General features: G+C 40.8%; 1 protein-coding gene across 2 annotated transcripts in view; it reads right to left on the bottom strand.

Annotated features, from left to right (window-relative positions):
- The window catches only part of PNPLA7 (patatin like phospholipase domain containing 7), a 130,184-nt gene that overhangs the window by 88,656 nt on the left and 28,603 nt on the right, over positions 1–12,925 (bottom strand). For both annotated transcript variants that reach the window (XM_050907912.1, XM_050907913.1), the window contains exons 16-19: positions 10,993–11,070; positions 9,937–10,142; positions 4,616–4,747; positions 3,246–3,369 (exon numbers count right to left, since the gene is read on the bottom strand). In XM_050907912.1, coding sequence (XP_050763869.1) covers positions 3,246–3,369; positions 4,616–4,747; positions 9,937–10,142; positions 10,993–11,070 — 540 coding nt within the window. The remainder of the gene's footprint in view (positions 1–3,245; positions 3,370–4,615; positions 4,748–9,936; positions 10,143–10,992; positions 11,071–12,925) is intronic.

Here is a 12,925-nt window from a genome sequence, read left to right as displayed (position 1 = left end):
TCACTTGGGCACGGTAGAAATGACGCTAGAAGAGTTACCCTTTAGCTCGCATAACGGTTTAATAAAATTAACATTTCAACATTTTTCCACAAGTGCATCTGTAGCAACCGCACCAACAAATTAAAAGATTCTCCCCAAAATGGGTCAAATCATAGTCTCTAGACAACACGACTTCTGTCAACTGTCTTTCAAGCAGTCACCTGTATTTCAAATGCGAGAGAATTATCTAACAGATTCATCATTGTCCTTTAAGAACTACCTGGAAGGCCTTCAATCAAGTTTTGACTTGATTTGACCAGATACAGCAACTGGAGTTGCCCATCGATAGGGTCAGCAGCCGCAAGCAGCTGGCAGCGTCCCTCCAAAAAGGCTCCCAGGGAGTAGGGATCATTTTCCCCTGACGTAACTATCCTCGTCAGCTCTTCAAGTAACTACACAGGGAAGGCAAACTTTAGTTTCTAATCTGTTCTTCTCCCCCTGAATTGACAGACCTCAGAAACAGATGCCATTGAGTCAGTATAAGGAACAAAACAGTTCGAGTCACAAGTTTAGCCTTGGGAGTGCATGCACATGCTTGAAAATTAACATCTTGTCTGAAATCCTTCATTTTTCAGTGCTTTTCTTCTGAAAGCAGAAATGGCAGATACTCATCTCTTATGAATACGACACATAGCATTTTTAAAGTTCTGAAGTAAAGGCAATAAACAAAAATACATCGACTACAAGACTCTTGTATGCCTATGACTCTTAGTGCCCACAGTTCTGAATGACATGGGGGTCTTGGAGGGGTTTCAGGGAGGAACACGCCACCAGTTGACCAAAATATCAATTACCAATACCAACTGCTAATTTCATTCCCTGCAAGCACCTAGAACCCTTCAATTACTTTATTTTCAGGGAAAAAACCCAACCCTACAGCAGGCTTTTAAAGGTTTATAACAGATCCTGCAGAAGGGGATAAACAAATCTTTCTAAATGGAAAAATGTCATTTTACTAATGCCCTCTGCAAAGAACGGCTACATTAATCTTGGCAATCTTTACAAATCCTCCCCCATGTTTTGAACAGACAGCCAGAGCATCGAGATTCGTTCAACAAATGGCAGCATGAGTCAGTGGGCCTGGGAGCTGTGGGTAGGAAGGAGTAGATGACGTCCATGGAGCCACAAAAGTCTTCAAAATGATTCATGTCATAACATGGATCCAGAAAAGTGACTTATGGTTTAGACATAAACTATATGGGTATTTCTGTATCCATGCCTAGGGACTCACCAGCAAACATGGCACTGTTACAGCAAGCACGTCCCAGTCCATCCACCGAATCAACCTCCCCCTCTCTTCACCAGGTAAACAGTTGAGCCAGCATGAAACATTATGCCAAAACCGGCCCTAGTGCTTGTACAGGGAGGTCGAGTTTAGACTGTACGCTCCACTGTCACTCAAAACTGCTTTCAGAAAGTAGAAGAACAGCTCTGTTGTTTTAACCTGGGAGCTCTGCAAAACTCCAGAAGCTTGACAGTGGAGCTGCAGATCACCGCTGGTGAAAGAAAGTAGGGAAATGAGCAGGAAAATGCTTGTATGTGTCAAAACTGACAAACCCTTATTCACACACTAAAAAGCCTCATACCAGCATGATTAGTCACAAAAGATCTCAGCTTTTGTTCCTGTCAAACCATGTCATTTTACCTTTAATGAGGTACCCCAAAGAGGTAGCCCAAAAAAGAAAAACGAAGAAATAAAATCTGTGAGTATGCCTAGCACACTCAAAAATAGACCTGCTTCTCCAAATACAGTCCCAAGCCAACAAAGCTCCTCAGCCAGAAGTAGCATTGATCTTGGGAAGATATCCTTAAATACTGTCCACGTGTAACTCCACGAATACGGTGCAACCACCAGTCCAGGCCACCTTTGTCTTCTGCTGGGAGTATGACCAGAATTGCCTCTTGTACTCTATTGTAGTCACTTCCAAATGATATACAATTTATTTTAAAGTTACTAGGCAAGTGAAAATGAGCTGTGAACACACATTGAAAAGGTCCAGAGACTTCACTCTCCTTCCAAGAAAACTTTTTACTTCTCAAGAGAGACAACTGGGATGTTAGGTCAGTTCCCAGTCTCTCAGAGTACACGAGACCTCTGCCACGAACACTTTACAATACAGCCACCGGTCTGTGACCCACCTGCCATCACAGACAATCAGGTCTCACATGCTGATGCTGTATTCCTGCCCCAGCTACAGAGACAGAGTCCTCCATTATAGACATAGCCAGCGATCAAGGCAAAGAGGCAAGGTAGCAGAGGAGAACCTCTTATACCAGTGGGTAACACTCAACTGCTGGATCATGCCGCTTTCAAAAACATCACCTTTTGCAATCAGCACAATCTTGAATCAGCTCTCTAGAGGGAAACAGCCTTGTTCTCCTCCTTCCTCTTGATCTCTATAAAAAACAATTTCTTCCCATAGTACTAATACCAACTCTCGTGTTTTCTTTATTCAGAGGTACGGTAATTCTGGCTATAAACAGATTAAACATTAAATGTTTAGTTTTCAGCTCAGAAAGCAGAAGAGGACCTGAACAACCATCTCAGAACTTCAGAAACCTTCTAATTTTAAATATAAAAATCAAACAAGCCATGCATATTTATGATGTAGGATTCCTATTTCAGTTGTTAACTAGGTCTGAGAAACAAAAAATGAACATAGCAGAGAAATTAAACATGGATAAATACTACAATTTTAAAATCAAAAGTTGCTTTAATAACTTTTATTAACTACACATTCCCTGAACAACCTGATGCAGCTTTGAAGTTAGCTCTGCTAACTTGGAGGAGGTTGGACTAGACACTTCCAGGAGGCCCCAGCCAAACCTGAATCTTTCTATGACACTAAATTTATTCAAATCACCATTTAGTGCACATTCCTGCAATTCTTCCTGAACTATTCCAACAAGCTGCACTCCTCTCAATGTGAAAGAAAGTAACCCATTATCACAAAAGGGCATTGTGCAGGGCTTTTTAGTTTGGTTGTGACTTTTTTTTTGTTTATCTTTCTTATTAAACCAAGTCTAAGAATCCCATTCATGTATTATTATATAAAGTTTCCAGGTAGAAGGGATTTTCCATCTTTTCAACTTGTGAAAGCCCTTAACTAAGATTAACAACTGATCAGAGCAAGATTTTGTTTGTTTAGTGTGGAGTCAATACCAATTTCTCAGCCAAAGAATTCATTTTTGAAACTCGCTCTTACCACTCCAATTAAGTCTCCTCGGCCATATTCACCGGTCAGGTGCTTTTTTCCATCATCCATCCGTATGACTGAGCGAAGTCGACCATTCAACACAATGTACGTGCAGTCTGACTTGTCACCCTGCCTGCAGAAAGAATAATCAATAACGAGGATTAGTGAAGCATCTTCGCTCAGCAAATGCATCTAGAGTCTTTTAATAAGTTGATCATCTTTCCCTACCTGGCTTAGAGGACATAGGAAAATGTTTAACCAACAGTTAAACATAACAAGCAAACAAGAAACTGAACAGGCATCTGTTAAAAGGTGACTTAGACATATGTTTAATGTTTAAATGTACAGTGCTTTGCACAACTGCTTAATGTTAGGTCTGGAAGCAGATGACCAGGATGCAAGCGGTCTCTAGGGGAGACAACAGGCTCATTACTGGTTGCAGCAGGAGCTTGTTGTCATTGCAAGGTCAATATGGATGTGTAGAGAAATTCTGCAGGTCAAAGAGAGAAACCCCCAAGTGGCTCAGGATTTGGATTCCTTTTGGTGCACACATCTTAGTCTGTCAGGAAGTTTTTGCTATATCCAGTTTGCATGACTAGGAGTGCTGTTTGGAATGCAGATTTCCAGCATAACCTAGCACACAGATGAAATGCCATACTTCTGGTAGTGGAGTGAAAACTAATGCATGGAATTGCGAAAAATTTTAACAAGATATTGACAGCAATGACTGCTTTGATGCACAAAAGTAATCCAAAACTTCCATTAGCATTGGTGCTGCAGGTATAGTTATAAAAATTAAAATTACAATTATATAGAACACATACTAAATTAGACCTTTATTCTCCCACCACTGCAGCAACCATATAATGGCTCAAATGCATCCTAGTACAAAAACCCATAAAACTAAGTTTTCCCAAGGATAACTTTTGCCCCTTAAAGTACAGTGCCTGTTTTCAATTTACTGTGGAATAAGCCTAACTGAATTACCTTTGAGGTTTGTTGCTTATTTTAGAAAGGCTGAAAAACTCTTTGAGCAATAGATATTCATGCCCTTAACAATGCAGAAACTACCACCAGAACATACAACTGTCTATGTCTTAATCTATTATGTCACTTGAAAAGCTTGCCAAGACAACATAAAGGATGAGGAATAGTATGCAAGAATTTTAATAACACCTGGAGACAAGACTGAAGCAATGTTGAAGGATACTGCAGAAAGAAAACAATCTCAAAATAGGCAAACAGATAAACCTGATGGAATGGTTGATAAATTTAGTCCAATGAGTTTCTTATTCTATGTATCACCAAGGAATCACAGCTCCTTAACTATGAAAACCTAAATATTCAACAGATGACATACAATTTTGTCCACATCTCACCTGTAAACAGCTCGTCCAGCCTCAACCTCCATCCAGTCCAGGGCAAAGTCGATTTGCCTAACAAACGGGGACATTCTCTTCACAACCGTGTGGGCCACACCGAGAACCACGCTTGGCTGCTCCCGCATTATCCTAGAGGGGAAAAAAAAAAAAAGTATTATTCAAGTACCTCCCCAAAATAGGAATAGGCACACGCAAGCACAGCATCCCAAGGCAGCTGTTGCCAATGCAATAGGCACTAGTTCAGAAGTTAGTACATACCCATTACACACTCCACTATTGCCACAACCACACTACATCAATGATAACTTGACAAAGTATGGGGCTGCCCAGCCTTCCAACCTAGCCCAAATTAAATGTCACTCCAAGTCGGCACTGTCCCAGTAGCAGCAGGACTATGCCAGTAGGATGCCAGCTAGTCCTGCTCTCTGGCCCAATTCCCTCCTTTAAGTGAGCAGCGGGATGGATGGGAGCCATGTTAGCTCTTGTTTATGAGCCACCCTCCCAACCTCCCCTTCATCCAGGTCTCTTATGACTCAGGGAAACGTTCATACTGTCCAGATGATTATCCCTTCCTGCCGTTCTGCACCTCTCACTCTCTCACACGTGCACATGCTCACAGTTTCCCCTAGATTTTATATCAGGTCAGAACCCTATTATATGTAAAGTCTGATGCTCTTAAAAATAAGAGACCTGCTCTGTATTTCAAATATTCCCTTTTCCCTGTTGCAAAGACCACAAAGAACTGAAACATCTTCTAATAAAGCTTCTGATCTTCACACTGAATCTTTTGAGTGGTGCTTAAAAGTCTCTAGTAAGAAAGACACCATGTAATTCAATACTTTTCTCAAACTGAAAAACTTTGAGAATGTTCTGCCAGGGATAGCTGCAAACTCGACACTGACTGCGAGGCCCGAGGGAAATCGCTCTCACAGACACCTGATAACTGCTCATGAACGTCTTATTTCTCATTCTTTGTAGACTAAAGATCACTGCATCCTGTCACTTTGTGAGTGAGCACTCAAATTCGTACTGAAGCACTACTCCAGAGGAGTGAACTGATCACACACATCTCTAGATGGTGTACCTGGTAGGACATCTTATCTTTTCTGTTCCTGCGCAGCATCAAGAGCAATTGATGGCAGACTACTAAAAACCAGTTATTTCACAAGAGACAGCACAATTCACAAAGAAGTAGGTAAGTGTATGCAGTATGTGAAGTGCATGCAGATAGAGATGAGGGAGCTGCGTTAAAGCCACACATGGACAGAAACAAAGAGGAGGAAATGATAAATACTTGGTATCTTTTCTGCATCAATGTTCCCTTTACAATGAAGATACCAGACTGCCGTAAGAAAATCTACTTGGGAGACCCTGTGTATGTGGGAACTCTCACTAAGCACAAATCATGTAAGCTTCGTATCTAACCTCGCACCCTAAAAAACAGAGAGGAGGAGGAGAGAAAGGCATGGAAGGAGCGTTGTCAGTCTTTGTTCCCTAACTGAAATACGGTTCCTTGTGGACCACTGTAACCTGGCAGAAATAAGAGAAAGCCCGAGTAGAGATCCATAATCCTATAGTGTGATAGCAAAAGCAGACTCATCAGGAGCGCTCTACTGCCTGGATGTAGCACAGAAACTGCCCTAAAGTTTCTAAAACATCAGATCTCGCATTCATTAGTCCGACAGCTGCAGCAAGAGACCCAGAGCTGACAGGGACTGTGGGTCAAGTGCAGCACACAGGGCACTGCAGGGAGCTTTCATGTTTATCTACGCTCCTTACCCAATGCCTCCAACTACTACTTTTCGCAATAATGAAGCTTGTAATTTCTTCAGCCGAAATCCCTGAAATTGAAATGGAAGAGATTCGTAGGCGTATATCCCTACTCCATATTGAGCTCATCACACTCGTACCCCTGCACTCATATGTGCTACTAGGTAAATTAAACTGAACACCAACTCTTTCATTTAGCATGGTTTAAAATCCAGCCATCAAAACAGGATTACGAAAAAGCAGGACAGCTTTCCTCTCCTGCCCCTCTTCTCTTGCCCTGAGGTTTCCATGCCCCCCACCATCTCCTACCCAAGATACCTACAGACTACCTTGGTTTCGATAAGCTATTATTGCCCGTGAAAACAACATGTTATCTTATGGAAACTTTACCACACTAACGTAACTTGGAGCAAAGGACAGAGCTGGAAGAGGCACCCCAGGATAAGCACTAACAGACAGACAACCCTAAACCCTCAACACATGCAAAACACCCAGCCGTATCCCCCTTCTCAGCTGATCTAAAAGTTAAATAAATCCCCTGAAAACTCCTGAATGGTTTAGCTTATTGTTTTTAGTCTACTTGCTTATTTAGCCCTCAAAGTCTCCTCCCACACAGGCTGTCTGCTGTGATCAATAAAAGCCATTTACTCCTTTTCCTCCCTCAAGATATGTATCTTAATACTTAATGCATTCAAACTGTAAACTACTAACAGGCTGCTTTTATTTCCATCTGGAGCTCTCTTATTTCACTGAGTGCTATGCAGCTTCTACAAGAGTATTAGCATGGAAGGTAAAAGCCCACCCTTATGCACAAGAAGAGGAAAGCAGATTTTTTTCCCCCATTATCAGCCAGGTTTCCTTCCTCTCACTTGGGCGTTTTCATCTTTGTTCTTCTGCTTGGCACATGCCTGGCACTGGGCAAATTAAAAACCAAAGCTCTGTACTACAAAAAGCTGTTTCTGAAGGGATCCTGAGGATTCTTTATTAGAAAGCTCACCAAATATAGCAATGAAAGGCCTAAACTAGTGTCTGTGAAAGCTTGGGACTTATGCAGATATTCTTGTGGATGTGGATGCAATTTGATATTCAGCTTGGCTGGCAATACCAAGTGAAAAATCAAAGCATTCCTGCTTCTCTGGCAAGCACACATGATTAAGACTCCAAACTGTGAAATTTACTGAAGCAGAAAATGTGAGAGAGTCCCTAGTACTGCAAAACCTGAACATATTCCCTCAAGAGAGTCTGGTGACAACTTGATTACACTGTTCGTCAGGAGACACCAACAGTTGCAGCGTAGGCACTGCACACTTAGTACATCAGTTCAGCAAAATAGCAAAGCATTTAAGGTATATACTATATAATTAGCTTGTGTCACCCCTATACTTAAACTCTACATTTACAGCTAGTTATTTAGTCATGTTAGTACCACGTAAAAGGCTCCTGCCCCAAAGTTTCAGTGAAAAGGATTTAATCTGTTGTCCAACACCCAACATGCAATTCTAAACCCTGGGCTACTTCCATTAGTGTGCTCTTTGCCTAGCGGCACCTATTGACCATGCTCTTTCTGCTTCACCCTCTCATTAATTATTGAGAAAACACACATACAATGTTCCAGGGCAGCTCAAAGAAAAAGAGTAATATATTTGACAGGAAAAGGAAGGAAGGAATTTCAGAAAATAATGCAGGTTCTTGTCAAATTTCTTCTGGTCAGTAAGAAAGATAAGAGCCAAAAAAAAAAAAAAAATAATAATCCTGTGAGATTCTGAGCAAAGGAGAAAGCCTAACATTGTAGGACTATGAGCACAGAATTTGGCACAAAAAGTGGAAAATAAAAACTTCTAATTTTATCAACAAGTTTTTCTTTCTCATAGAGCTCAAAGAAAAAATGAACAAACTTGAAGAAACCTCATGCTTTTCAAAGACTGTACAATGACAGTTTTAAATACAGGAACAGGAGTTAGAAGTGATATAAAGCTTGGGTTTCAGGAGAAATTGTGAAGATGGAACACTGGAAGATCACAGAGCTCGTAAAATGCAGAGAACTGGCAATAGACTTTTTAAAGGAGAAAAAGAAAGATTTAGAAAGGTCCCAAAAATTATGAAGAGGTGATACACTGATGGGTTCGAGATCACTGACTGGTAAGGGGTTAATGGAAGCAAAAAGGTAAGTTGGAATAAACAACAGACAATTCGATTCTTGAGAGAGAAGAGAAAACTTAGGAAAATGAGCTCAAGCAAATGAGACAGTTAATCCAGGACTGAATATCAAAACAAAAAAAAAAAAAAAAAAAAAAGAGGAGAAAAAGGTGGAATCTGACTGGTTGGCTGAGATCACATAATGAAATTTAAAGTCAGAAACAAGTAGGAAAACAACAGCAGAAGAAGGAAGGAAGGAAGGAGCAGGAGCTTAGAAAAAACAGATCTGATACCGCATGGAATGGCACAAGTGGGGAGCATCTATCAGAAATTAGGTCAAAGAGTTGACGTCCACCACACAGACTTGGAAAAAACACAGCTAATCAACCAAGCACACTGCTGAGAACAGCGTGTTCAGTTTTATAGCGTACAGCCGTTTGCCTGAGGTGAAAAACCAAAAATCACAGAATAAAATTCTGTGGTAGAGTTGATTAGGAATACAAACAATTAGAATTATTTAGAAAGTAAGAATTACACAGAAATATACAACATAATAGTGGCCTAGAAAACACACCCTCAAAAAGTCCTACACATAACACAGGACTGATGGCACATTCAAGCAGAAATTGAAAAAGGAGTTTAGAAAAGGAAATAGAGGTATTTGACGCAAATTATGTGTGTGAACTAATAGTAAGCCTTAACAATAGGATCATGGAATAAATCAAAGGCATTAATCATTAACATTGGACAACGAGGCTAACCACAGTCATCATATTGGGTTTTTAATTAAGAAATACCTATATCCCCCTTTAAGCATTAAGTCACAGGTCATGTACTACTTCCAAGGTCCAGAAAGGAACCTGTCTTGCACAGAGGCATTATTGTTTGACCTGTTCTATTAGTGAGCATTGAAAACCCACGGTTTCACCAAGACCAATCATTCATAACACACTCAACAGCCTGGGCTGTGTTTGGAAACAGAACTGGGGTGGTTCTCCAGCAAAAAGGAATAATGAATCCAAGAGAAAGGGCCTGGCAAAGTAGCACTTAACCCAGCAAAGCACAGGCTCTGGCCAGACTGTCTTATTTGGATTATGACATCTATGAGTCTTGGGTCGTAAATCACACCCCATTGGGTTAAGCGCTCTATAAACCTGCAACAAAGGAGAGATCACCATTTAATATTACCATGTTCCCTGCACTACCTCTTGCTGGAGATAAAGCCATCTGATAGATGGGTCAGAGCTCATCTGAGCGCTTAAAACCCTCACGTAAGCTATATGGTTTGCTGCGGGATGTATTGTAGCAGTACTACACCACACATACATCCACCACTCACATTTGTTCAAAAGGGCCATTAAAAAAAAAAAAAAAAAAAAAAAATCAATACATGTTTTCATGGCAGAACTCACTCATAGAAATGGGACTTGGAAATAGACAGGAAGCTGCAGTCTCGATTGGCCTTGATGGTGAAAATCAGTGGTTCCCCAGTCAGGACAGCGAGCTGACCTACGAGTTCTCCTGGATGGGTAATGAACAGACAGGTGTCCTCCTCTGAGTCTATCTTCTGCTGGTACACGTGAAGCATCCCCGAGACCACAAAGCAAACATTAACATCCTGGAGAAAATGGAAAAAGAGCTCAATAAAATCCCCAAGGATTTTAAAAGCAATTATCACAGTGACAGTACTATCATGACCGATCTGTTTTCCAGAAAGCTCCCTATAGTTTTTGAACAATTAGGTGATAAAATAAGACACAATAGTGAATTATTAAAAGCAGGTTATGAATATTTAAAACTAAGCACCCACAGTATTGAAAAATGTGTTTCTCTTTGTATGGTTATGAAAAACGAAGGCTGCATCTGTAGAACTCAAGAAATAACAACAGAATTGTAAATGGAGATAATGGGGTAATCACAGCAGCATGATGAGGGACATGGCAGTTCAGCAGAGCAGAATACACCAGCACTGTAACTGGACCTGCCCCTCATCTGCTTTGCATAAGCTTGTCTATTTACACAGTATTATTATAAAGGAATCTCGTTATATCCTAAATACACTTTGCTATAAACAAATAACACTGGATTTCTATTGGATGGGGGGAAAAATACTTTACTGCAACCGAGTGACATCACTGAAAGCCCACAGCGCAGGGCATGAAAAAATGCTACCCGGTCTCCATACCTCCTCAGGAAGGATGGAGGTATGATACTCCATACGTTCTCATGAAGGTACGTAAGAGCTGAAAACAGACAGGTACCAGATTTCCACTCTGGCTCTGGCTACACCGCTACTGCATGTGCGCAGAAAGGCTGAGAGCTGGGATTGTTTCACCTCGAGAAGAGAAGGCTTGGGAGGGGTCAGGTGGGGATTTTTTATTTATCATCAATGTATAAATACCTTATGGTGGGGGGAAAAGACTGAGCCAGACTTATGTTCTCTCTGCTCTCAGATGATGCTCACTCACCTGATCTCCTTGCCTCGATAGCACAGTCCCAGCAGTAACCTGATGCAGCGTCACTTTGCCATTCAACAACGAAGGACGCTGGAGAAGAAAGGGGGAGAGTGTGGTACAATTTACTTGTCTGTGCACATGTAAAGATCCAGGAATGTGAGGAAGCATCCAAATAAAGCAAATAAGAATAATAATTACTAAAGACGATGTTATAAGTACTTGAATCTCTTTAAAATATGGTGCACAATTTTTATGTTTCTCTACCCAACAGACATTTCTTCCAGAAGAAAAACAAGTTTAATTTGTTTCAATTGATCAGACTTAAATTCTTAAGGATTTTAGATTTGTCAGTTTTGCCCCCAGAATCTTTTAAGAGTCTATAATGAAAAGAGACCTATATCAGCTGGCATGAAAATCATGAAATATGAAGTTATTTTCAAAGGAAGGTGAAACTAGAGGAGACTGACTACATCATGGAGGAACTGGACAAGATGATCTAACACTTGCTTTATCACAGCCCTTCCCTGGTCCCACAGCTCAGCTGTGCTGTGCATGCGTAGCAGATTTTCATATGCACTGTAGACCAAAAGCTTCCCCAAAGTGATGAATTCTTATGTGCGTGCACACGTAGATTGCACAGGAGTGTGGGAATTTTCCTCCCGACTGAAGAGCACATGGGAGGGAGGGTCTTTCCAAAAGCCTGCCCTTGCTTTCGACTCAACCCCAAACCCTTGCAATGGCAAGGAGTGGATCTGGTTAAGTGCATCAGCTGATCAGAAGATTCCTTTCCAGCTCCAAAGCTGGATATGGTCACCACCATAATCCTGAGTACATAACATAGGCAACCAACAGGCATGGAGAGAATTTTCTCTCCATCTCAAAGAACTGCCCATACAATTTGGTGTCCCATGTGCAGTCAGTATCAAACCCTAAAGCTTCAGGCCACCTTTGCTTCGGCAAAACTTTCACCCAAACCAGCAAATCTTCAGAGGCTCAACATTTTATTACCATATTCCGAACAGGTAGGGACAAAAACCTAGGCTCAATTATGTCATTCTTGCGTTACGCTGAATAGTGACAGTACAGTCCTGGTGTCTTGCAGCTTAACCTCTGCAAGGCAAACCCGGACACTACTGTGTCCAGTACTTTGCCACAGAGACAGAACGACTAAAAGTAAGAGAGCTGCACGCACAGTAAGATACAATTCAGCGCAAGCAGCATAGCAGAATCTGCCCATAGTCATTAACCTTATTGCAGCAGGAAAACAATATAGCAGAGATGTAAACATTTTACCGTTGTAATTGTTATGCCAGGTTTTTCTCTTTTCATTTTTGGTTGAAAAAAATAGAGCAAGTGAAATAATCAGAATTATTCTTTACACCTACAGCTGATAAAAAGAACAGGTTTTCATCAAAAAATAGTTTTATTGAAACCAACCTGTTTCATGAGAACATATCCAATGCAAAGAACCTGACAAGCATCTGTCAAAATATTTCAGTTCAGCAATATCAACTCAACTAATTTCTATGATGTTTTTTCTATATTTATACATTTGTGGTTGTATAGTATTACCTATTCTTAAAGACAAAGTTTTAACTATGAAAGTATCTCACAGTAAGGGAATACAAGCTCCCTAATGAGCTCTACTTATCAACGAATTTTTCTGGCTGCATTAGCTCTAACAAAAATTGTTGCAAAGATTTTCTTCATGTCTAAGACTACTCAAGTATTGGAATAGATTGCATACAAAGCTGTGAAGTCCTCATCATTGGAGATCTTTAAGAACAGCTTAGTCAAAAACCTGTCAGAAATGACTTAGCAATATTTGATTCTGCCTTGGGCATGAATGACCTCCAAGCAGTCCTTGAAATCCTACTTTTCTGTGCTATTACTACCCTGATGAAGCAATAAAGGAGTTGACAAAGAAGATCACAGAGAAGATCCA

The sequence above is a fragment of the Gymnogyps californianus genome, chromosome 18 (assembly GCF_018139145.2).
Source record: "Gymnogyps californianus isolate 813 chromosome 18, ASM1813914v2, whole genome shotgun sequence".
Classification (NCBI taxonomy): Eukaryota; Metazoa; Chordata; class Aves; order Accipitriformes; family Cathartidae; genus Gymnogyps; species Gymnogyps californianus.
The sequence above is the reverse complement of the archived record's forward strand: the minus strand, read 5'-3'. Positions and strand labels throughout refer to the sequence as shown.